The sequence below is a fragment of the Sarcophilus harrisii genome, chromosome 1 (assembly GCF_902635505.1).
Source record: "Sarcophilus harrisii chromosome 1, mSarHar1.11, whole genome shotgun sequence".
In the NCBI taxonomy this organism is placed as follows: Eukaryota; Metazoa; Chordata; class Mammalia; order Dasyuromorphia; family Dasyuridae; genus Sarcophilus; species Sarcophilus harrisii.
Window position 1 is genome coordinate 475,624,291 of NC_045426.1, and position 25,798 is coordinate 475,650,088.

The window sequence follows — 25,798 nt, forward strand, 5'->3', positions numbered from 1 at the left end:
ATATACTGTATTACAATTCATTTCTCAAAAGGATCTGTAATCTCACTGATGCAGTACTCCAACATGAATTGCAAGCTATCCATTTCCTCTTCTTTGTGACTTTTATCCTATTCTTCAATAAATTCTCAACAGAAGTTCCACCCAACTTGCTGCTGATTATTTGTCTAGCTCTCTTGATATAGCACTAGTAAATACCCAATGGAATACATGGCCTGTTCAACAATTATTCCTTTGTTCTTTACTGAACACAGATTTTTCTGATGATGTTCTTTACAAAACTTCTCTTGTACAATTGATTTTATTATATTATACTCTCCCTATGTGCACTTATGTGCCTCTTTACTGCCCTTTGAATGACTCTCAATTTAAACTCTTTAGAAGCCGTGTTAAAAAAGATGACTCTTTCTGAAGGTAATTTGGGATCATTTTAGGTGTGTAATTTGCCAAAAATAATTTAGGCCATTATCAAAGATTTATTTAATTTTAAGCCCAGCTTATCAGTGAACAGTGCCTGAGATACATGTACTGACGGAGAAACTATGAATCCAACTACATATCACAACCTAGCAATCTTCATTCACTTTGTTTTTTGCATAGGCCAAACTCTTATAACTAATAATGGACCCTACTTAAAAGACTCTGCAATATTCTGGGGCTTGATAAAATCTCCAACAAAGACATGATAGGACCCTCACCAACTACAGGAACTCCTTCCCTTTGAACCTCCCATAGTAGCAAAAATATTTGGCAAGCAAATATTTTTGTTTTATGCCTTGCTTAATATAATTTAAGGCACAGCAAAATTCCTGATACATAGCAGGGTCTTAATAAATACTTGCTGACTAACTGACAACAACCAAAGGAAATGACAAGCTGTCCTACTGTCAGAATCTTCAAGTAATCTCTAGGATAGTAGGCATACACAAAGGTAGTTATAGTCTGTCTTGAATATCTGTTTTTTTTTTTTTTATAATAAAATCTGTTGGGTTTTTTTTTCCCCAAAGCTTCGTTCTCCTACACAGAGTCTAGGCCAGATACTCTTCTTTAGTAAAATTTATACTTTTTCACTGGGAATTATAATTTTAAGAATTCAGATATAATGATTCCACTACCATTTATTTGTGTGTGTGTGTGTGTGTGTGTGTGTGTGTACACACACACACACACACACACAATTGTATTATTAGTCTGATAATATAGGAGCCACTGTGTAAAAAAATAAAATTGCCTTTAGTAGGCCTTATGATTTCATCAATGTAGAAAATTCCCCCAGTAACGAATTTCTTCTACCAAGACAACAAAATTTCTTCTGTGTGAGTTAAAACCTCATAGAAACTACTTGGGGAATTGACTTTTTCAGGGTCACACAGCTAGTATATATAAGAGGAAATTGAACTTAAATCTTCTAGAATTCAAAGTCAGCTTCCCTATCTACTATACCATGCTCTTTTCAATACCAAAATAATTATACCAAATGAAAGAAAAATTTGAATTGGTGTTCAATTTATCAAACCAAAGAGAATTTTAGCATAGGTTTCAAAAAAATTGACTAACCCTCAGTGAGGGAATTCCTTGAAATGAGGAATATGCTGCTTCAATCCAGGAAAAAAATCCTACAAATTAAAATAAAAGCCAATAACTTTGAGAGAGATAAAAGGATATATACACCTTTACTATGCAATATGATTGAAACTGATAAAAAATTCTAACATACCTTTTTTATTGCAAATGAATTTGTAAATCTATATTAAACACAGGAAACATTTTAAAATTAGAATTAATAGTTATTTCTTATGCTAACATTTTTTCAGTGAGTCATTTATTAGTTTAAAATCAGTATTAACAAAAAAAAACTTGGGAGACTGACCCTTGGTGGCCCAATAATCATGCCTGTCCACCTTGTAAGTGTCATATCTTCATCATCTTCCAGTCCCCAGCTAACTGTCCCATCGCCTACTCCTTTTTGGCCTTCTTCAAGTTCTTCTAACAAGCGAAAATTACGTGGAACTTTAACTCCTACACAAAGGAAATGGAAATGTAAAAAGCTCATAATTATTGAATATTCACAAACATCCCAATTCAACTTTTGGTAAGTGAAACAATCTTCATACTTCTTTTTAGTAATAAATATTTAAATTCTTTTCCAAGGAAAGGAAAAATTCTTACAATTGCTCATAAGGGCTAAAGAAAGAACCATGTTGAATATTAGTACATTTACATACTTTTTTAACTTTCCTAGTTATATATAGTACTTTTCCCCACATTTAAAAACATCATAAAGCAGATTATCATAAACTGGGCTGTGTTTTCCCACAAGGAGAATTATCACAATCAGGGATGGATTTATGGTCTAGTATTCTATATCAAACAAATCTTAAAAATGACCAATAAAATATTCAAAGAAGAAATTTCTACAATTTAAAATAGTAAAATTATGTTCCAAGTACTAGAAAATGTATATACTGGGATGTTACTGAATCATTTTGCAGTCATGTCTGACTCTTCATGATGACACCTGGGGTTTTCTTAACAAAGATACTGGAATGGTTTGCCATTACCTTTTTCAGCTCATCATACAGATGAGGAAACTGAAGTAGACAAGGTTAAGTAACATGCCCAGGGTCACCCAGCTAATTAAGTATCCAAGGCCAGATTTGAATTCAATAAGAGTCTTCATGACTGGGCAAGGGTGCTATATTTATGTGCATCTAGCTGTCCCATACATTGGAATACCCCTTCCTCCATAATTAATGTATTATATAAGCACAAAGAACAGTGCAACTTCAGGTAATTATAAATTTTATCTAAAGTTAGCATGCTGACTATAAAAAAATTGCTTGTCTTTTTATTTTACTTTTATAACAACTTTATGAACAAAAGTAGATATACTTTACAGAAACAAAAATACAGAAGAGTTGAATTATTATAAAGAAGCTGAATTCATTTTATTCTTTATAGTTTCAGAAAGCAGATTTTGAACCAATAGAAATTATAAGGCAAACTGTAGCTCAACAAGTTTCATAACCAGTCAAAAGTTGAACTAACTACTTTTTATGATAGATGGTCACTGGAAGCATTTTGACAAAGTACAAATGAAGGTTAGATATTATACAGGGTATTGCTGTAAAAGATGGGCAACTGGACAATATCCATTTGACTATGTAAGTCTATGATTAATGGCATAAGAAAATGAAACAGGAGGGAAAGAATTAGTAAAGTGTTAAATGAGTGGACTTTGAGGGGCCAACTGCCCTTGGATAAACTTTCAACTATTCAGTAGATTCAGAAGGAAGGATTTTTTTTGGTTTATCAACTTTTAAATATTAGTATTCCATAGTAACGTTAAGGTATCTCGCCCCTCAAAAAAAAATTTAGTTTCACCAACATTAAGTACAATGAAAAACCCATTTATCTGTGTCGTGCAAGTGTAGAAATTTAATAGACTGGGGGGGGGGGGGGGGGGGGGGGGGGGGGGGGAGACACCAGAAACTTGTTCAAAATCATGTGGTCAAGAAGTTGGCTTTTTACTGTTGTCTGTCATTTCAGTTATTTCCATTTATCTATGACATTATTTGGGGCTTTTCTTGGCAAATATGATGAAATGTTTGCCATTCCCTTCTCCAGTTAATTTTACAGATGAAGAAACTTTATCAAGCACAATTAAGTGACTTGTCCAAGGTCACACAGGCAGCATATGAAGCCAGACTTGAACTTATGAAGATTAGTCTAATTTCAAGCCTAGTACTCTATCCACCTAGCTGTTCAACTTTTTTTTACTATGGTCCTTCCATCCCAACCAGCATTTAAGAAATATATAAACAGAGGCAGCTAGATGGTATAGTGAAGTGGACAGAGAACTGGTCCTGAAGTCAGGTGAACCTGGGTTCAAATTTGACCTCAGACACTTAACACTTCCTGTTGACCCTGGCAAGTCACTTAACCCCAATTGCCTTAAAAAATACAAATACAAAAAAAAAAATATATATATGTATATATATAAATATATAAAATGTGAGTCCATTTTTAGGTTTTACCTTTTGCTTCTTTATTAGGCCCATTATGCATAAACAAGTAGAATCAGGAAATGAAACAGCACTTACTAAGCACCCATTAAGGCCCAAAATAATACTAAACAATGTAGATGAAAATACAAAAGGCAGGTAACTCCAGCCATTCTAATAAATCAAGGGAATAGATATCAAGAAGCTTTGTCACCCACCACCCACCTACCCACATCCAAGGCAGAGTGAGGAAAAGACCTGTGCCCAGAAGTAGCATTTCACGATAGGGAATGTTGGCAGTCCAAGGTAGTATAGTTGAAAAAACAAGTTCAGAAGCAAATAACAGCAATAATACAGATCAGACCCCAGAAGCAGAGTGGGTTTCTAGCCCAGTCTTAAATCTTCAAAGGAAAAGCTAGGATAGGAATACCAGACCAAAAGGGAACCTATAATTTTATACCTCTGAATCACAAGAACTTCCCAGGTTAATTCAGAGTGGGATGAGTCCAACAGTCTACTCTTATATAGATCAAAAATCAGGTCAAACCTTTAGAGATCTGGGGGGGAGAGAGTGATGACGTTTAGATTTGGGGAACCCAAATGAAATTAGGGTTTCTGGTGGTCAGGGAGTTAAATGAGGTCTAGTGGCAGGTTTGGGGTTCAGGTTAAGTTTAGCTCCCTTGCACCTCCTTTGGATTCAGGACAAGGATAGGGAGTTTTGGGGAACTCCCTTCTGGTGGCCCAAAAGTTCCCTGTAAAGGAATTTACAGACCTGAAAACCTAGATTGATAAAAGAGGTTTATTATGGGGATTGGAAATAAGGTTAAAGTCTAGTTAGGGAAATAGGTGAGGGTAAAGAAAGGATAGTACTGGAAACAGTATTCCAGTGGGCAGAGGCCCTTGGCGTGCCAAGAATAGAATAGCAGGGCATGTTTGGAACCTCTGAAGAGAGGATTTTAGTTTGGCTCTTTTTATAATGAGAGATTTAGCTCAAGGGGGCCGGAAGGTGGAGTCCCAAGTTGACTTCTCACTGGGTTTCAGCTAGGGCTAGAATTTAATTGAATTCAATGAGTTTCAGGACTGAGCAGACCCCACCCAGATAACAAAGATGCAAGTGTCCTTGGGGCGGGGTCCCTCACTGAGGCAGAGTTGAAGGAGATTTTCTCCTTTAAGGATTTTCTGAGTTTCAGGGTCCCCTCTTCAGGAGAAGAGGGTTAGAGTGGCTGAGATGCAGCAATCACACTTTGCCCTGGATAAGACTATTTTTGGATACTGCAAGTGCCCAGTTTACTCTTAGATTTCAAAATAACAAAAGAATCAACAAGTTCCAGTGCAGATTTTCCTCCACAAATATGAAGTCTGGCCTTAATATTAAGTTGTAAGTCAGAATTTAGAAGTCAGAAGAAGTTGGAAGTCTGGAAAATTAGGCAAACAAAAAAAGAATCCCATCATAAAAGGTTATTATATGGCATGGATGATTAAGAGACAAATTCAGAAGAGAAAATCTCCAAAATATCTACAAGCAAAACTTCGGAGAAAAAAATACAGCTTGGGCAGAAATTCAACTACAATACCCAGAAGAAAGAATGCAAGAATTTTTTTTTTAATTTTAAAAGAAATGAGGGAATATGGAAGAAAGAACTGGAAGGAGAATTAATAGTTTGGCACAAGAAGTACAAATCATTGCTCAAGCAACAAACTTCCTAAAAATCAGAATGGACCAAATAAAAGCCAATGAGTCCAAGAAACACACACACACACACACACACACACACACACACACACACACACACACACACACACACAAATTAAAACAAACTCAACAGATTTAAAATATAGAAGAAAATTATCTCATAGCAAAAAATAACTCACTTGACTAACAAGATTTAGGAGAAAAAACTTACAAATCATTGGACAACCTGAAAGTTTTAATCAAAAAAAGGCTAGCCATCATATTTTGAGAAATCTTAAAAAGAAAACTACACAGATCGCTTAGAAGCAAAATTAAATAGAAGCAAAAAGAATCTTCTGGTTACATTCTGAAGGAAATCCCAAAATAAAAACTTTCAAGAGTGTTTTAGCCAAAATCCAGAGCTTCCAGGTAAAAGAAAAGAAAATTCTGGATATTGTAAGTACACAAAAAGAAATAATTCAAGTACCTAGGAATATGAGTCAAGATCATGCATGATTTAACAGCTACCATTAAAAAAAGAGAGCTTTGAATATAATATTCTGGAAGGCAAAGGATATAAAACATATAACTAAAAATAACTTAGCCAGCAAAACTAAGTACCATATTATTGAGGAGTGGAGTGGGGAGAATATAAAACACAAGACTTTCAAGAATTCCTTTTAAAAAGGAAGAGGGGTCCAAAATCTTAAAACTGATAAATATAAAAAAGGTATCAACTAGTTGATTTAGTGGACTGAGAACCAGCCCTAAAGTCAGGAGGACCTGAGTTCAAATTTGACCTCTAACACTGAATATTTCCTGGCTGTGTGAATCTGGGCAAATCACTCAACCCCAATTTCCACTTTAAAAAGAACTACGGGAGAGGGAGAGAAGAAGGAAATACAAATAAACAATTATAAGGATCAATTGCCTATGTTCCAGTATAGAGATTATGCACACTCCAAGATGGATAAATGATATGATGTGCCCCCTTTGAATCCTATCATAATTAAGGGTCATAGAAGAATCTGATTAGACAAGGCCCAGCAGTGATTCTCTTATGTTATCAATAATCTTAAGAGAAGTCTGGAAAGATGAGGAAGAATATTACTCTGGGAGGATCAAAAGAAAAAAGAGAACTGGAGGAAAGTTGGGGAAAGCTATCTCATAATTGGGCTACACCAAGTATATATCTATTGAAACAAGGAGAAAGGGATTGTGAGCTGACAATTGACACTCATCTCAACTGATCAAAGAGAAGTAGATATACATATACACACAAGCACAGGAAAATAAGAGGAAAATTGAAAAGAGATGATTAGATAATTAGAGGGAGAGTACATCATGAAAGACATTAGTTCTAAGCAAAACAAATCCTAAGGATGTATAAAAATATTTGTAGTTCTTTTTAAAGTGGAAAAGAATGAGAATAAATCTAAAGGGGATACCAATCCCCACCAGTTAGGAAAAGGCTAAATAATTGCAGTACATAAAAATGAAACAAAAGAAATGATGAAAAGAATGATGTCTAAAGCAATAAACTGGGAAAACATTTTTACAAAGGTTCTCATAAAGGCCTCATTTCCAAAATATATGGAGAATTGACTCAAATTTATAAGAAATCAAGCCATTCTCCAATTGATAAATGGTCAAAGGATATGAACAGACAATTTTCAGATGAAGAAATTGAAACTATTTCTAGTAATATGAAGAGGTGCTCCGAATCATTGAACAGAGAAATGCAAATTAAAACAACTCTTAGATACCACTACACACCTCTCAGATTGGCCAAGAAGACAGGAAAAGATAATGACTAATGTTGGAGAGGATGCAGGAAAACTGCGACACTGATACATTGTTGGTGGAACTATGAACGGATCCAACCATTCTGGAGAACAATTTGGAACTATGCTCAAAAAGTTATCAAACTGTGCATACCCTTTGATCCAGCAGTGTTTCTACTGGGCTTATATCCCAGAGATGTTACAGATGGGAAAGAGACTCACATGTGCAAAATGTTTGTGGCAGCCTTATTTGTAGTGGCAAGGAACTGGAAAATGAGTGGATGCCCATCAATTGGAGATGGCTGAATTATGGAATATGAATGTTATGGAATATTATCATTCTGTAAGAAATGACCAACAGAATGATTTCAGAGAGGCCTGGAGAGACTTACATGAATTGATACTAAGTGAAATAAGTAGAACCAGGAGATCATTATACATGGCAACAAGATTATATATGATGATCAATTCTGATGGATGTGGCTCTCTTCAACAATGAGATGATTCAAACCAGTTTCAATTAATTGTTCAGTAAAGAAGAGAATCAACTAACTATACCCAGAGAGAGAACCAGAAAATGAGTGTGAACTCTTTTCAGGCTTTTTCCTTTCTTTCTAGATCCAATTTTTCTTGTGCAACAAGATAACTATATAAATATGTATACATATATTGGATTTAAATACACTTTAACATATTTAACATGTATTCGACTACTTGCCATCTAGGAGAGGGGATGGGGAGGAAGGAGGAGAAAAGTTGAAACAGGTTTTCCAAGGATCAATGTTGAAAAATTACCTGTATGTTTTGTAAATAAAAATCTATAATAAAATTTAATTTAAAAAAGAAAAGAAAAGAATGGTGTCTGAAAAACCTGGGAAGACTTATATGAACTGGTACAGATCAAAACAACAAAAACAAGATAATAATCTTATTTAATAATAGCTTTTTATTTTCAAAACATGCATACTTTCTTTTATTTTATTTTTTTATTTTAATAGCTTTTTATTTACAAGTTATATATGCATGGGTAATTTTACAGCATTGACAATTGCCAAACCTTTTGTTCCAGTTTTTCCCCTTCCCCACCCCCCCTAGATGGGGATACCAATGTTAAAATAAAATTAATATAAATTAAATACAAAATAAGTATACATGTCCAAACCATTATTTTGCTGTAGAAAAAGAATCGGACTCCGAAATACTGTACAGTTAGCCTGTGAAGGAAATCAAAAATGTAGGCAGGCAAAAATATAGGGATTGGGAATTCTTAGTCATCTCCCGGAGTTCTTTCGCTGGGTGTAGCTGGTTCAGTTCATTATTGCTCCATTAGAACTGATTTGGTTCATCTCATTGCTGAAGATGGCCAGGTCCATCAGAATTAATCATCATATTATTGTTGTTGAAGTATATAATGATCTCCTGAGTCCTGCTCATTTCACTCAGCCATATGCATACTTTTCAACATTCACCCTTGCAAAACCTTGCAAGATTTTTTCTCCCTCCCTTTCCCCACCCTTTCCCCTAGACAGCAAATAATCCAATGTGTTAAACGTGCAATTCTTCTATACATGTTTCCACAATTATCATGCTGCACACACACAAAAAAAAAAATCAGATCAAAAAGGGGGAAAAAAATGAAAAAGAAAACAAAAATCAAGTCAACAATAAAAAAAAAGGTGGGGAAAAAAAAAAAAAAACTATGATCTACACTTAGTCCTCACAGTCCTCTCTCTGTTACAAGTTTACTGGAATTGGCCTGAATCACTTCATTGTTGAAAAGAGGCCTGTCCATCAGAATTGATCATCATATAATCTTGTTGCTCTCCTGGTTCTACTCATTTCACTTAGCATCAGTTCATGATCTCTCTCCAGGGCTCTATGAAATCATCCTACTGATCTTTTCTTATAACACAATAATATTCCGTAACATCCATAACCCATTGCCTATTCAGCCATTCTCCAACTAATGGACATCCACTCAGTTTCCAGTTCCTTGCCAGTACAAAAAAAGGCTGCTACAAACATTTTTGCACATGTAAGGTCCTTTTCCTTTTTTTAAAGATCTCTTTGGAATACAGGCCCAATAGAGACATTGCTAGATCAAAGGGGTGTAGGCATAGTTTGATAGATCTTTGGACACGGGAAAATAATTTTTATAATGACAACAATGTGGTAAAGAAAAGTAACTTCATGGATTTCTTCAGCAAAGAGAAGCTCTAACTCAGTTTCAATTGATCAATGATGGACAGCAGCTACACCCAAAGAAAGCACACTGGAAAATGAATGTAAACTGTCTACATTTTTTTTCCCTCGGGTTATTTTTACCTTCTGGATCCAATTCTTCCTGTGCAACAAGAGAACTGTTTGGTTCTGCATACATATATTGTATCTAGGATATACTGTGACATATTCATTATATATAGGACTGCTTGCCATCTAGGGGAGAAGGTGGAAGGAGGGAAGTGAGTGCAAGGGATAATGTTGTAAAAAAAAATTATCCAGGCATGGGTTGTCAATAAAAAGTTATAATTATTAAAAATTTAAAAAAATAATAATTATCCATGCCATATATTGTGCATTTACAAACCAAAAAAAAAAGAAAAGAAAAGAAAAGAAAAGTAACTTCAAAAGAATTAGGTATTCTGATCAGCATGATGACTAACCATGATTTCTAAAGACTTCCCAATAGAGAAATTAAAGATGTACAGAATGAGACATCTATTTTGGGGGAGGGATATGGTCAATGTGGCAATTTCTTTTGCTTGACTATACATTTATAACAAGAATTGTATGGTCTTCCCCCCCCCTTTCTCCCTGATAGGGAAGGAATGGTTAAGAGGAAGAAAATGCAGATTTTTGCTGATTGAAAAAATATTTTTAAAGAACTCTGGGAGATGACTAAAAACCATTACATTGAATTCCCAATCCGTATATTTATGCACACCTGCATTTTTGATTTCCTTCACAAGCTAATTGTACAATAATTCAGAGTCTGATTCTTTTTGTACAGCAAAATAATGTTTTGGTCATGTATACTTATTGTGTATCTAAGTTATATTTTAATATATTTAACATCTACTGGTCATCCTGCCATTTAGGGAGGGTGGGGGTAAGAGGTGAAAAATTGGAACAAGAGGTTTGGCAATTGTTAATGCTGTAAAGTTACCCATGTATATATCCTGTAAATAAAAGGCTATTAAATTTAAAAAAAAAAAAATAAATATTTTTAAGTAACAAAATGAAGTTCTGAGCCACCATAAAAAGCTTTAGAATCATTGAAACACATAGACACCAATTATCAAAATGGTTTGAGTCAAATGCTTTTGAAGCCTTAATTATGATGAGGCCCCAAGCTGTGTTTCTAGATCATTAGCTATTATCCCTTCATCAGATAAACCCATCCCCCCATTATCTAGTCACACTGTTCTTCTTTCTGGTTCTCAAACAGTACCGTCAATTTCATGCCTTGCCCTGAAAGCCCTCCTACCATAATTCCTCTTTCTAGAATCCTTCTTTAATACAAAACTCAAAGACCAGCTTCATCATTTCCCGATTCCAAACAGTTTTATCCTCTCTCCAAAAACACTATGGATTTAAACTGTTTTGCTTTAAGTATTAAATCACTTTATATTTATAATGTATTGGTTTTCAATGTTTACTATTTTTTATTTAATCACCTTTTTTTAATCCTAACTTTTCTACAACTTGTGATACAATCAAGCAGTCTCTTTTTGATTCTCTCTTTGGGTTTTAGTGATACTGTTTTCTTCTTTCCCATCTGACCACTCTTCAGTCTCCTTGGTTGGATCTTCAACTAGGTCATACCTCAACCACAGTTGTCCCCCAACACTGTCCTGGACCCTCTTCTCTTATCCCTCTATACCAGAGGTGTCAAATTAGTAGTCTTAAACTCCAGGCAAGAATCAGATTAAAATACAAAAGGAAAATGTTTTACAAAATAAATAAAAATGCAATCCAAACATATGGTAATTTGTCAACATAAAGCAGGCAGGGGTCTGCTTTTCAATTGAACATACCTCTCTCTATACCATTTTGCTTGTGATTTCATCAGCTTCCATGGTTTCAATGATTAGATCTCTATATTGATAATTCTCTGGAAGTCACTTACACTGAATATGTCCAAAACAGAATTCATTTTTTACCCAAAGACCTTACCCTAATTCTAACTTCCCTACTACCACCATCTAGGACACCCACTACATTTCTTCCCAGTCACCCAGATTCACAACTTACTCAATTTGTTGCCAAAACTAGTCATTTTTACCTTTAAAACCTCTCATCTATACTATCTTCTCTCCTCCGTCATTGCCATCACTCAAGAACAGGTCTTCATCATCTCATACTTTTATGATGGCAATAACATGCTGGTTGCTTTCTCTGCCTCAAATCTTTTCTCATTCCAGTTTATCCTCCAGTCAGCTATAAAACTGATCTTCTTAAAGTTCAAGTCTGATTATGTCATCCATTTTTTATCATATAAATGCTTGGTGTCTGCCTGAATGTGATGAATAGGGATTCATTAAACGCCAATAATTCCCAACAACTCCAAGATCAAAACTAAAACGCTGTTTGCCTTATCAAGCACTTCATAAACTGACTCCTTCCTACATTTTCAGTCTTCTTACATTTTTACTCCCCACCTTTCCTATATTCTGTAACTTGTGACATTGATCTACCTGGTGTTCCTTGACAATTCACAACTGGATTTTTAATGGCTATCCTCTATGCATAGAATTTTCTCTCTTTCCTCCATGGAATCCAAGTCCCAACTAAAATCTTACCTTCTCATATAAGTGGAGAACCTTTTTTTTTTTTCTCCTGCCAAGGGTCATTTGGATGTATCATTTGTGACCCATACAAAATTATCAAAAAGTATATTGTGGGGCAGGTAGGTGGCGCAGTGGATAGAGCACCAGCTCTGAAGTCAGGAGTACCTGAATTCAATTCTGAACTGACACTGAACACATAACACTGTATGACTCTGGGCAAGTCCCTTAACCCCAACTGCCAAAGCAAAAAAAAAAAAAAGTTTGTTGTAACCTAGCTTTCAGCTCATCATTGCCTGCAGTAGCCTTAAATAATTTCCTAGGCATTATGCAGCAGGCCTTCCCCATTACTGTTCTACAAAATCCCTTTTCGGACTATTCCCTCTGTTGAATATCTCAAATTGATGATATCTTGTTTGTACATAGTTACCTCCCATATTATGAAAACGATTTCCTAAAGGGCAGAAACTTACATTTTTCTTTCTTTGTATCCCCAGAGTTTAATATGGTGCCTGGCACATAATAGGCATGTAATAAGAACTTGTAGACTTGGGCTGATATGCATTTTTGTGTACAAGTATTCCCAGTTCCTAATATACTGCCCTGACATTCAGTAAGTATTTACCGAATGACTGAAAATCTAATTACCAGTGTGTGGGGCAGTGACCCTTACCCAAATTAAAATGAGAAACTCTCAAGGTCAAAAGTAAAAAAGGATATATTACAGTTCTGGAGAGAAAGGGCAATTCCCAACAGACAAGGTGTCAATAAAAGAGTATAAAGCATAAACTACAAAACACAGGATTATATAGAACATAAGGAAGAAGCCCCTGTCCTCCCCTGACTTTTTCTTCCATTGTCAGGGTTAATCTATACCAGAAACAAAAGAAAACTAGTAAATAACAAACTCTTTACCCTTTAAGTACTTAAATGCTAATTAAGAGGTGGGGAGAGAGGGGAAAGATTGGAGGGAAATGTTTATCTAAGATAATCAAACACTTGCACCTTTTAGCTATACCTCAGAGACTTGATACTGCAAAGTCTCAAGCCATAGACTGAGGCCACATTCTTATGAGAGGGCCTTCACTCAGTTTATCCCATTCACCAGTAACACTGAAATCACAAATATTTTTATTTAGGCAAACATTGTCACAAACAGAGAAGGTTACACTTTTTACTCAATAATCTATTATTTTTATTCTGAAAAGGTAAAAATTTGAGAAAAAGTTAGGAAAAGGTTAAAATTCTCCATCTCTGCAATGAGATCCTACTGGGAACTATAGAAATTGATTAAATTGCCAAAAATGAAACTATAGTGAGATATGAGTACAATAATATCTATATATCACATAAAATTAGGTATGCTAACAAGATCTGTACCAAATGATCAGCATATATTTGTATTTCATTATAATTTGAAGCCTTTTTAGTAATAATTATAAAGATATTACAAATAAGTATAATTAAGATTGGCCAAATAAATAAAAGAGTAAAACACTCAAAACAATAGATGTAAAAGGCTTCTTTTAAAAAAAAAATCTGTAGCTTTCCCCTGAATGAAACCAGGTTAAGATTTCTCAAAAAGTCTATGAAATGGTGTAGAGGTCAGACCCTAGACCTAAATTGCAGGACATCATGTAATCCCCATTCTCTCAGAGGATTGTAGGGCAGTAAAGGTCAGATCCTAGCTCTAAACTTGTTGCATGACCCACAGGAAGTAGACGACATTGCTGACCATTGATCAGTAGTTATTTCCTTTTCAATCCATTCATTGAACTCAAGTCTTTTGCTATTTAACCAAATTCACTATTCAGGCATGGCACCATGTTGGGAGAGGGGAGCTAAAGGGCTCTGGATCTGCTCAGCTGAGCTTGCGTGTTTGAATCTCTTTTGTAAGGATCAAATAAATGTTTCCTCTTTGTACCTGAAAATGCTTCTGAGCAGTCAATCTGGGTAAGGGGATCTTAGCATCCGTCCCCACACAGTTTACAGGGGGCTCGCCCGGTATCTGTGACTTCCCAGAGAGTTGGCTGGGGTGCTGATTCAAGGCAGGTTCCAGATTGGGTTTTTTCTGACCTGTCCTTGAGATCAGACCCTCAGTCTCTCTCTTGGGAAATATGGGCCTCAAGAGAGGCATTCAAATACAAACAGAGGACAAGTCTCTGAAGAAAAAGCAGCAGCCCTAGGACAAATAGCCAATCAGGTAACTTATGTGCTCACAATCCAGAGGGAAGAGGAAAGAGCAGTCCAGCTCTCTCTCCCCAGTGCACTGCCTGTGTCCTTAGGTGGAAGGGGAAAGCCAGAAAGTAGTCCTGATAAATGGCACAAAGGCAGGGGAGTTCTGGATGACTGCTGGATGGAGGAGACCCCTCCAGGGGTTGAGGATAGAGTTGAGGGGTCAGCTCTGTGTATTACAGGATCTCAAGCCATGAGATTGGAACTGCTCTCCCCAGGAGAGAGGAAGAACAGTCTAAACCAAATCTTTGGAGCAAAAAAAAAAAAAAAAAAAAAAAAATCTAAAATATCACAGAGGGTACACTTGATGAGATATTTCTTTTTTGCGTGGGGAAAGGAGGGTTCTCTTCCACGTAATTTTTGTCTGTGTCTTTGTGCAGAATGTCTGTGTCATGTATGTTCTGTGGGCTAGATTTCATTATTTAAAAAAAAAAAAAAAAAAAAGCCTTTTTTCTGTAGACTTCATCTCTAACCAAGCTGGGGGCTGCAGAAAAAGTTAGCTAATTTTTGAGAGCAATAATTGAGGAATTAGGAAATTGGTCATTTCAAGATAGCAAAAGTGCTTGGCATAAAACAAATGCTATATATGAGTGTTAACTTCTTTATTGGATTTAATTGCTTCATATTTGGTGACTTTATACTGGTTTTTAGATGTGACCAACTTATAATACCAATGTTGAGATAAATGGTGGGTGTGTGTGTATGTTGTGCATGTGTGTGTAAGTAATTTGGAAGCAAATTCAACTAAATTAAGGCCTCTGTGAGAAGCATAGAGCATAGAGTAAAGAGAATCTCTTTTTCTTTCCCTTTCTCTCTTTCCCTGACTACAGCAGGGATACGTGGACAAAAGGGTGAGAAAAAGAGAAACTAACTATGCTCAATCAGTTCAGTGAAATTTGTTATTTGAGATATGATAGTAAAAGCAGTTTTATATAAATTGTAATCCTTTTGCAATGACTTGGGGGGGGGGAGGGAGGACTTATAATGATTGGATTCAATCAGTAATGTTGAGGCTAAAACCACCTCCTCAGATACCAAGATGAATTGTAAATTTTATGATGACTCCCATAATTGTAAAAGAAGTCTTACTATTATATGAGATGCTCGCTATTAAACGGTATGTGGTAAGATTGAGAGTTTGTTTACTTTAACCACAAGATCTTAGAAATTTGTGTGCAAATATTTAAACATTACTACTGGTAATTTAAAGCTATATTTGATTTGGTTTTAAGTTTTTAAAAAACAAAACAGGTTATTAAAACAAAATATTGGTAGCTTACCTCAAGGGGATCACATGTATGTATCCCCTAATTAGAGGAAGTATGTTACTTTCTAAAATCATTGGATAATTTGTAAAAATTATGATCTATGCTTTAAATTTGTCAGCTCTGTTGGACATATGTATAAGTTTTATGAAATTTGGTCCAAAGTTATTTGGATATTAGCTATATGGTGAATCTTAAGATTAAAAAAAAAGTGATTTTAAAAACAAGGGACAAAAAAGATCGATTGGTAAAAAGCAATTGATAGCTTGAATGGAACATCTAGTTAGAATATCACAAGGTAAAGTATTGACTTTTAAAATAACTTAATTGGTGTGGGTGTTAAAATTGGAAACTGTAAATTACATGAGATTCCTAACCATTTTTGTGATAGCCTGTTATGTTTATTTGGTTACCATTTATGAAGATTGTGAAATTGCTAATTAAATTATTTGGGTTTATTGCCTTAATATTAAAACCTAAAAATTGTTAAGGTATATGGGTTATGTAAACACTAGATGATGATAGGCACCAAAGTTAAGGTTCGGTCATGTAAGGAATTAGAATTGGCCATAATCTTTGCTAAAAGATGAAAAGGGGCAAGCTCCTACTGGAACTTGCCAATTACCAGAGAAAAGGAGATACCCCATGAAGTTGGAGCATATCCTTAGCTGGCAGGCCAAAAGAGTTAGCTATAAAAAGAAGTGGAGTTGGGAAGCATAGTGAAGTTAGTTGAGATACCTCGTGGAATAGGGCAAGGCAAAAGGAAAGAGCTGTAGGCAACCCTACAGAAAGATAAAGATTTAATTCAACACCCACAAACACCACACACACACACACACACACACACACACACACACACACACACACACACAGGTGTGGATGCTTCTTAAATGTGAGAGAACAAATTCCACTTATTCCACTTACTGGAACACCCCACACACATTTGCTGGTTAAATGAAATTACTTTAACATTAATTGCTTTTATTGTTTAAAGAAACACGGCATTAATAACAATGTGTTTTTAGTTTTTAAGTTTATGGCTGCTTTAAGGCAAAGTCTTTGATGCTGTATCAAAAATTCCACGGCTTAGTAATACAAGAAACTTTTAGGAGGTTTGTTAGGACTGCAAGTTCTCTGAAAATTATTATTTCTACCAAGGTCTCCATCTGTCTTCAGCAAATTATTTAATATTTATTTAAGTGCATAATGGTCTCATTTAATGAATATAACAAATATCTATAGATTTCCTGAAGTACCTAGAGCAGAATTTTAACCTGATACCCCTGCACTAGTCTTTTCTGTGTTTTTGCAGGTTCATTCAATAAGTTTTGCACAATTGTTTGTTAGATGTCTTGTTTGTTTTTATATAGATCTTGAAGCCCCTGATTAGTGAAACTCACCAGTGAGATGAAATCTCTTAGGACTGTATTAATATTGTTTTAAGTTTCAAATTTGGATAATTGCCTGACTGATATCACATCAAGCCAGTGATCTACCACCTGAAGGAAATATGCAATAAGTTATTCAGAGAGATGACTGACAAGTGTATAGCTTATCTGGGCAAGAGCTAGAAAGACAACTGTAGCCTCTGCTTAAAGTGGGATCCTTCTGACTCAGTTTCCCAGTTGTTTCTTTGCTTCCCACCTGATTATTCCTGAGTCTGGCTATGAGGTAGAAACTGCATGACTATTGTCAGAACTAAGGATGCTTTATCCTGTCATGTATGTACTCTCAAACTGAGGTCCTGAAGAATCAGTTTTGACTAATTATATTATAATCATGTCCCTGTTTTTTCTTCTTGTAGCAAATTTCTGTAATCAGAGCAAGTAGTTAGTGGAAGATAAGCATAATACAAGTTTGAAGCAACTTGCTTCCTGAGACAAGAGTTTCTTTGTCTGAAGGCCCACTTTGCCCCTAAGTATTTGGGGCTACCTCCCACTTTCCCTTTTGCTCACTGGAGAGGAAGCAGACAATCTTAGTATGCCCTGATCAGGCCACCGTTTTTAGGACCCTGAAAACTAAACTCTTCCCTGGATCTTAGCCCTACCTAAAACCTTTTACACTGTACATTGATGAAAGGCAGGGACCAGGTCCTAGGAGTCTCTGGAACTGTATCCTAGATCTTTTGTTTACTTCTCAAAGAAACTTGGTTTCTTTAGGGTGACCCTCCTGCCTGAGAGCTAGCTGCCGCAGCCCTTTCTAATTGAGGAAGCTCCTAAGCTCATTCTCCTTGCCCCTAACTCCTTCTGAGGAAACAAAAGTAGGAATTTGGGGAAAACATTCTTTGGTATTTATCCTAGGAAAAGCTGATTGTATAGAAGACATTCATAACAGCCTCATCCCTCCCCCCCCTCCTTCCTCTGAGTGGGGTTCATGTCCCTAGTAACCTCCATATTAATTCCACTTTTGTTTATTCTTTTTCTTTTGCTCATATTTGTGGTCCTTGCATTTTTAATCCACTTGTGAGAGTTGTTTCTTCCAATTATAAGCCATGAAATCCCAATTACTTGTTCAACCTGAAATCTGAGACCTGATTCTGACATTCAGCACCAGACACTGCTGATACCACCTATAAGTCACTTGTATCCCCTCCTCAGTCTGGACCCCCACTGGGCAGAATCAGCTTCATGTCCCTTATCAGCCTGAAGCAGCTCCAGAAAGATGAGACCTTCATCCCTTTGTCCCAAATGAATCTAGATCTGGACTGCTTGAGATGGGAATGATGAGATAATGGCCCCGAGGCCCCTGGACCTTAACAACGCTGTAGATCTGTGGAAAACACTGGCTGCCAGATGCCAATCTGTTGGTCTGTAATGACAGGGCTTCCAAAAAAGATAATGGGAGTTGGTGGAAGAGGACTCTGATTCCTGATTCAGTTAACCTATCTAATTCCCTTCTATTTGCCACTTTTGGGATTTCTCATCTCATCTGGCAATTCACATTGGAGCTGTGTGCACTGGACACTGCCATGTTGGGTTAAAAGGCCTGTATTCTCCCCAACTGTAATCCTGATTGCTTTTCTGTTGGTTGATGACATCAGAGTCCTGAATTTCTAAAGGCTCTCTGGGTGTAACCTCAGCTGCTATCATGCCCCATCTGTCTTTTGATTGATACCTTGAAGCTGGGCCCTGCCTCTCATTCCTCTTTCTTGCTCAATAAACTCTAATGGCTTTCAATTTGGATCTCAAAGTCTTTTATAACTACCCCTCCTGTCTTTCCAGTTTTCTTATACCTTACTCTCCCCCCACCCCAATACATAACTCTTCAATCTAGTGACATTGCTGTTCCATGAACAAGACACAATTTCTCAGCTCTGGACAGTTTTTTTGTTACGTCCCCCCATGCCTGCAACACTCCTTCCTCCATTCAGTTATGGACTTTCCTGTCTTCCTATAAGTTCCACCTCGAATTCTACCTTCTCTATTCTCTTCCCGACTCCCATCCCCTCTTAAATCCAGTACCTTCCTTCTATTAATGATTTCCTATTTAATAAATCTATCTAGGGATAGCCATTTTTACGGATGCACATTTGCCCCCAATCTCCCACTTAGTCTATATAACAAAGGCATGTAACAAAATAATATTGTTACACAAAACATATATTATACTAAAATGCAGGCATATTAAAGATTGTCCCACGATAATAAACAATTATAAAATCAAAGCCAAGAATAATGCAGATCCAAGTATTGTAAAATTGGCATGTTGTCCTTTCACCACCCACAGCATCTAGCTTGGACCACTGATAGTTGGCTGTGAATAAGACCCCAACAAAAAGACCCCAGTCTTGTTAGTCCTTGGTTCCTTGTAACAAGAAGTGAATTAAGGGGGAAGAGAGCCAAAATTTTATCGGCTATTCCCTAAGGCAAACAGGGAAGAGCACAGATTACCTCAACCTTTTGATCTTAATTAGACCTTTTGTTATCTTCAAGGGGACTTTTCCAGCAGTTAGAGGTTCCTGGTTGAATTCCAAGCAAAAACAAAATCATCCATCAGAAGGCCAAATTATGATATTAACCCCCAAAGTTATTTCTCTCCTATTAAAAAATCCTACCAGCACTCTAATCCCTTATTATTAACTTCTTTTAGCCTGCTTACTAAAGCACCATAATGGTGAGTTCATTAGGAACACTTCCCCTCTTATGGTAGCAAATTCCCTAGGAGCTTTTGTCTGCCTTCTGGAATCTTTCTCCTTGTTACATACATCTTCCCTTTAGGCCAATCACTAAAAATAACAATGGTTAATATGTTAGGGTAGGCTTGCCACTCAATGGCATAATTCCCTCCTCTCCCAACTCCTATTAGGAATTTAGCCTGCTTACTTGTTATATCTTTCCCCTTCTTATGAGGTATTCCCCTTGTTAACTGCTAAAATTCCTTAATAGAACTTTAAATCCATGAGTGTCAGTCAGTGGTTTAAATAATCTTTATTTTTCAATTCGGAGATGGGCTAAATTTACAAATTCTTGAGATTACTCACAACACTGGCCCTAAATCCCAATATACTTTTGGGGTTTAATCCCTTCTTCTCAACATTTGGTGGACCGCAAAGGGAAAATTCTGAAACCACAATATCAATATATTGGGGGGAGGGGGAGAGGAGAGAGAATTCAGTGCTTCTGTATCCCATATGCCATTATTCTTACAACTTTTTTTTTGATGAAGATATTGAGGGATGTTCAGACAGTAGCTCTCTTTTTTTCCCTCATATATCTGAGGACATAAAGTATATTATTCTCAACCAATCTTTGAACTTAAAAATCCTTAAGTATTTGGATTCAACTTTTCAATACAAGGGAGAAAAAAGTCACTCAAATGATGAAATGCTTCTGCTGATCTGTTATAAAGCTTCCCTTTCTTCTTCTGAAATTTTTGCAGCTAGTAGTTCAGCTTTTCAATCAAGAGTTCTCCATGATTCAAAACCTTCACACCATTCTCATCTACTTCTACTTCCAATTCTTGTGCTAATTTTACTCATTTCCTCTGTTATTTCATCTTTGTCAAACCCAAGTCAATTGGAAAGAAATGTGGGCATATTTTTTTTCAAACTTCACACATTTCTATTACATCTTCCTATGCCCTAGCAATATTCCAGAATGCAAGGTAAATATTGTAGGACTCCCATTAATCTCTCAATGTCAAGTTCTTATCTGCAACCAAAGCTACAAAAGTTGTAATAATGAGATAATGTTAGGGGAAAGGGACTTTTACATTTTCATTAAAATTACCCTAAGGGGGGGTGCATCACTCAGCTAATATTACCCAAGATAAATAGAATCTTGAAAGGAATGCCATTATCATTAAAATTTTTTTCAATTTTGGGAATATAGTATATAAACTAATATACAAGAATGGTAGGATTATCCCAAAAAAAAAAAAAAAAAAATGCACAGTAGTGTGTTGTTTTTGCCAAATCCTTTCTGTTTCTAAGCTCTAGGATTTTCTGAAAATGCACAAGAACAAGTTTTAAGTCTTGGCTTGAATTGTCATCAAGCTTGAAGGAAGTGTCTTCTGAGTCTGGTCTTCTATCCACATAGTCGGTGGTTTCTCCATCTCTTCATTCCCACAGAAAGTCAATTTTGTGCAAGGGCTCTCTTTTGCTTCTCCTTTATCTGGCAGCATCCTTCACTTACAAGTGTTCAGTCAATACCACAAGACTAAGTTCACATGTTATCGACAACAATCTTTGTCCTTCATATTTTCTAATTATTTTTATTTCCAAATGAAATGAATCTTAGCTTCCCATCACCATTTACACAAAACATCTTACAGCACTTTATTGTACAATGTCTACTTTGTGTTAAGGAATTTTTATAATTTCTTTAGAATGCAGATTTCTTTCAGAACTCTATGTAAAGTCAAATTTATATAATGCAAATTTACATGAAGTAAGAGCTATCTGTTTTCGAAGATGGTAATTAATAGGGGTGAAAAGAAAGAAGGAAGAGAGGAAGGGAGGGAGGAAAAAACTAGATCCACAATGATAGGGAATTAACAAAAAAGGGTAAACTCATATGGTTATCTTTGGCATCAAATAAATAAATATGAAATAAAATAGTGGTAGATAAATAAAATCTTTAATTTCCACTGATAAAATCAAGTTTTCAAGAAAAAGAGAAAAGAAAAATAAGCATGCAAGATATATTTGTTATTTATCAATTAACCACTATCTGAAAGATGTATATATGAGGTTAACAACTAATAACAGAAGAAATGTAATACTTTTGTTTATATATCTGAATACTTATCAATGAAAACTAAAGTAACTTCATATCAAATATCAAATAAAATGTGGTCCCAAGGACTGAACATAATTCCCCAAAATGCAGGACAGAACAGAATTGACTATTACCTCCCTCAACCTAGATACTAGATCATTTTAATAACCTAATTTCATATTACTTTTTGCAGATACCACTTCACACTGATGATTCATCAAGGATATGAGACCACTGAAAATCCCAGATTGCTCTGCTCACAATCAAGTCATCTAAGCACATCTCTCTCATACTAATATTAATGCAATTGATTTTGAACCAGTTGGATGACAGAAAATCAGCCACCACTTATACATCACCACTTAACCAACATTTGTTTTGCCCACAAGAATATCATGAGAAATTGAAATGCTTTGACAAAATCTGGGTATATAAGTCTTTGGGATTCCCCTGGTTTATCTACCAGTCTAACATCTGTCAAAATGGGAAATGAGATTAGTCTAGCACCACCTGTTTTTGTTGAATTCCCCTTGACTATTAAGTCCACAATAATTTCTTTTATTAAATAATAACAATCATTCATTTAATAAAGTAATATAGAATTTTTCCAGGAATGAAAGTCAAATTCACTGATTTATAATCTGAGGAATTCACTTTTTTCAGAAAATCAGAAGACCCCCCCCCCCCAAACCTAAAACCTGTCCTGTAACACCTCTTCCATTTTTAATTTTTCTAAGATGACCAAGGAGAGGTGCAACCATTTTTCTTTTTACTGGCATGTAACATCTGTGCATGCACAGCAAAGTGAACTTACTGAGGACATGAGTGCTTTTTTTTACCATCCCTTCAATCTTGAGTTTCAAATTCTTAACTATGTTTACACCCTATCCATCTTCTCAGATGAAAAATAGTTCACCTTTATGATAAAAACAGACATATGAGATGAACAATTGTCTCCTCCATGCATCAAGGTGTACTTAACATTTCATCTAGCCGTTTACTTTCGACATTGGCCTTAGTTGATCAATTGCTAAAATAGCACATTATATAACATACAATAAATAAATGTTTTTTTCATTCATTCACTTTATTATCATTGATGATCAAAAACAGTTAAAGAGCTATCTGTACAAAGATTGGGAGCATCTGTAAGAAATGACCAGCAGGATGAATACAGAGAGGCTTGGAGAGACTTACATGAACTGATGCTAAGTGAAATGAGCAGAACCAAGAGATAATTATATATGTCAACAACGATAGTGTATGAAGATGTACTCTGATGGAAGTGGATTTCTTTGACAAAGAGACCAAATTCAGTTTCAATTGATCAATGATGGACAGAAGCAGCTACATCCAAAGAAAAAACACTGGGAAATGAATGTAAACTGTTTGCATTTTTGTTTTTCTTCCCAGGTTATTTTTACCTTCCGAATCCAATTCTCCCTGTGCAACGAGAAAACTGTTTGGTTCTGCACACATATATTGTATCTAGGATATACTACAACATATTCAACATATATAGGACTGCTTGCCATCTAGGGGAGAGGGTGAAGGGAAGGAGGGGAAAAATCAGAACAGAAGTGAGTGCAAGGGATAATGTAAAAAAATTACCCTGGCATAAGTTCTGTCAATAAAAAGTTATTATAATAAATTTAAAAATAATAATAATAATACCATTATATAGCACTTTTAAGGATTGGAAAGCACTTTATATTTGCTAATCTTTATAATGACCTGAAAAAACTGGAACTATTGTAATTAATATTTTCTTTGTGCCTATTATATTTGTTATTAAATACAATATACTGTATTATAATAAAATATATATATATATATATATATATATAAAGATTGGGAGCAGCCTAAATAGTTATTATTCATTAGATAATTCTAAAATAAGGACAATTAAATAGTACTACAATTAAAATCACATAAGAAATATGGAAAGATAATACATTTTGCCTTAAAAGTTTAGAAATTCACATACATACATACATATACACATACACATATAAAGGTATTGGCTTGGTTAAAATTTCTGGGCCTTAGCGTCATCTGTAATATGAAGGGATAGGAAGAGATAATTCCTAAGGTTCCATATTTAGAAAGTGGTCTTAAAATAATTGAGGTGATACTTAGGAAAACTCTATTTTAAGCATTATACTTCACCTTATTCATTTTCTGCACACTTTTACATAGAGATCTGAAACCAAAAGTACTTTTATTGATCCTTTTAGAAATAGGCTTGCTGGAAGCATGATGACACATTTTGGTGGTGTGGTTTTTTTTCCCCCCACTTCCTTCTCTATTTTCATTCTAAAGTCCTGTTTAGTGGAACACAAATGTCCAGGAAAATATATATTTTACCAACTCTCTCAAGATATCTCCATTGTTAGCCAAAAGCTCATCTTCTTAAATCACAAACAACAATCTAGAAATCCAAATATTTTCCTCAGACCCTAACTTTTTAATCAACTAGTCATATGCCAAATGCACCATCCCCAATTGATTTTGTATATCTTGAACTTATATGCAATTGTTTGCATGTTGTCTCCTTGTCAACAAACTGAACTCCTTGAGAGATAGGACAATTTTTTTTCTTTGCATCCCCAGCTCACAGCAGTGACTGTCATATAGTAGGCATTTAATAAATGCTTGCTGACCAAGGCACCTATCTCCTCCAAGGGCAAGTAGATGGTGCAGGGGACAGAGTACTGGGTCTAAAGTCAAGAAGGCAAAAGTTCAAATTCAGCCCCTGAAACTTACTAGCTGTGTGATCCTGGGCAAGTCACCTGTTTACCTCAGCAATGTCCTCATCTGTAAAATAGGGTTTTTCAAGGAGAAACTCAAGACACATGAGAAGATGGTCAGGTAATATAACAGTTTAATTTGACAATGACTTTGAGTCATTTCCTGAATACACCCTAAGAAAACAGCAAATTTTCCTAGCACCCACCTCCTCTGAGGGCTGTTTTGAGGATCAACTGAAATAATAATTTACTAGTGCCGGGTAACAGTAAAAGCTATATAAAAGTTATTACAATTATCATTCTAAATAGCTACCTAGCCAGGCTTTCATGAAAGCAATGTTTTCTAGATTCCTCCCAAAAGTATATTTACCTTCTCACCCAAAATCATTAATATGTATAATGAATGAATGAAAAAAATATTGATCATTTATTATTTGCCAAGTATTAGAAATATAAATATAAAGGCAGTCTTGATCCTCAAGGAAGCTATATTATAATGAAGAAGCCAATAAACAAAGGAAAATAGTAGCCAGGAAGAAGCACTTTTACTAGAGAAATGATACTCGGAGAGCAGTAACGAAATTGATTTTATCATAGTTCCAGAAATGGAAATAAGAAGAGTGAAGATGGCCAAGGCACAGGGAGAAAAATGAAGAGTATGCCTGGGAGATGTCAGAAACAGTAGACCACGTGAAGAAGTCACAACTCAGGAAGTCAAAGCCCCAGGACAACAGTTCCAGGAATTAAAGGGCTAAAATCCACAACGTGTAGTCTGTGCTCCAGACAAGTGAGAAAATCTAACAGTAGCAGTTTTTACTTTGACAAGTTTTGGTATACTTTCAATCATTTCCTAAATACACCCTAGGAAAACAGCAAATTTTCCTAATGTTTATTTCTACAACTGCTTTGATATTCTACAACAGGGAATTAACATTCATTTCTTTTTAAACTATACTGGATAGCTTATCTTTGTCCTCGAAAAACCCATGTATTCTCATCACAAATTCCCTTCTCCACAGAAATTTATTACTTGGCCGTAACCAAGGGTTTTTCTACTTTCCTTCTAATGTTTTTGTACCACTCCAT

The 25,798-nt window shown here is 35.5% G+C and overlaps 1 protein-coding gene across 3 annotated transcripts in view; it reads right to left on the reverse strand.

Moving 5' to 3' along the window:
• Positions 1-25,798, reverse strand: part of UBE2V2 (ubiquitin conjugating enzyme E2 V2) — a 66,604-nt gene that overhangs the window by 16,368 nt on the left and 24,438 nt on the right. For 2 of the 3 annotated variants that reach the window (XM_012541334.3, XM_031946426.1), the window contains exon 2: positions 1,868-2,016. In XM_012541334.3, coding sequence (XP_012396788.1) covers positions 1,868-2,016 — 149 coding nt within the window. Of the gene's footprint in view, positions 1-1,867; positions 2,017-25,798 lie in introns of those variants that run through there. The other variant, XM_031946425.1, reaches the window with a different exon arrangement.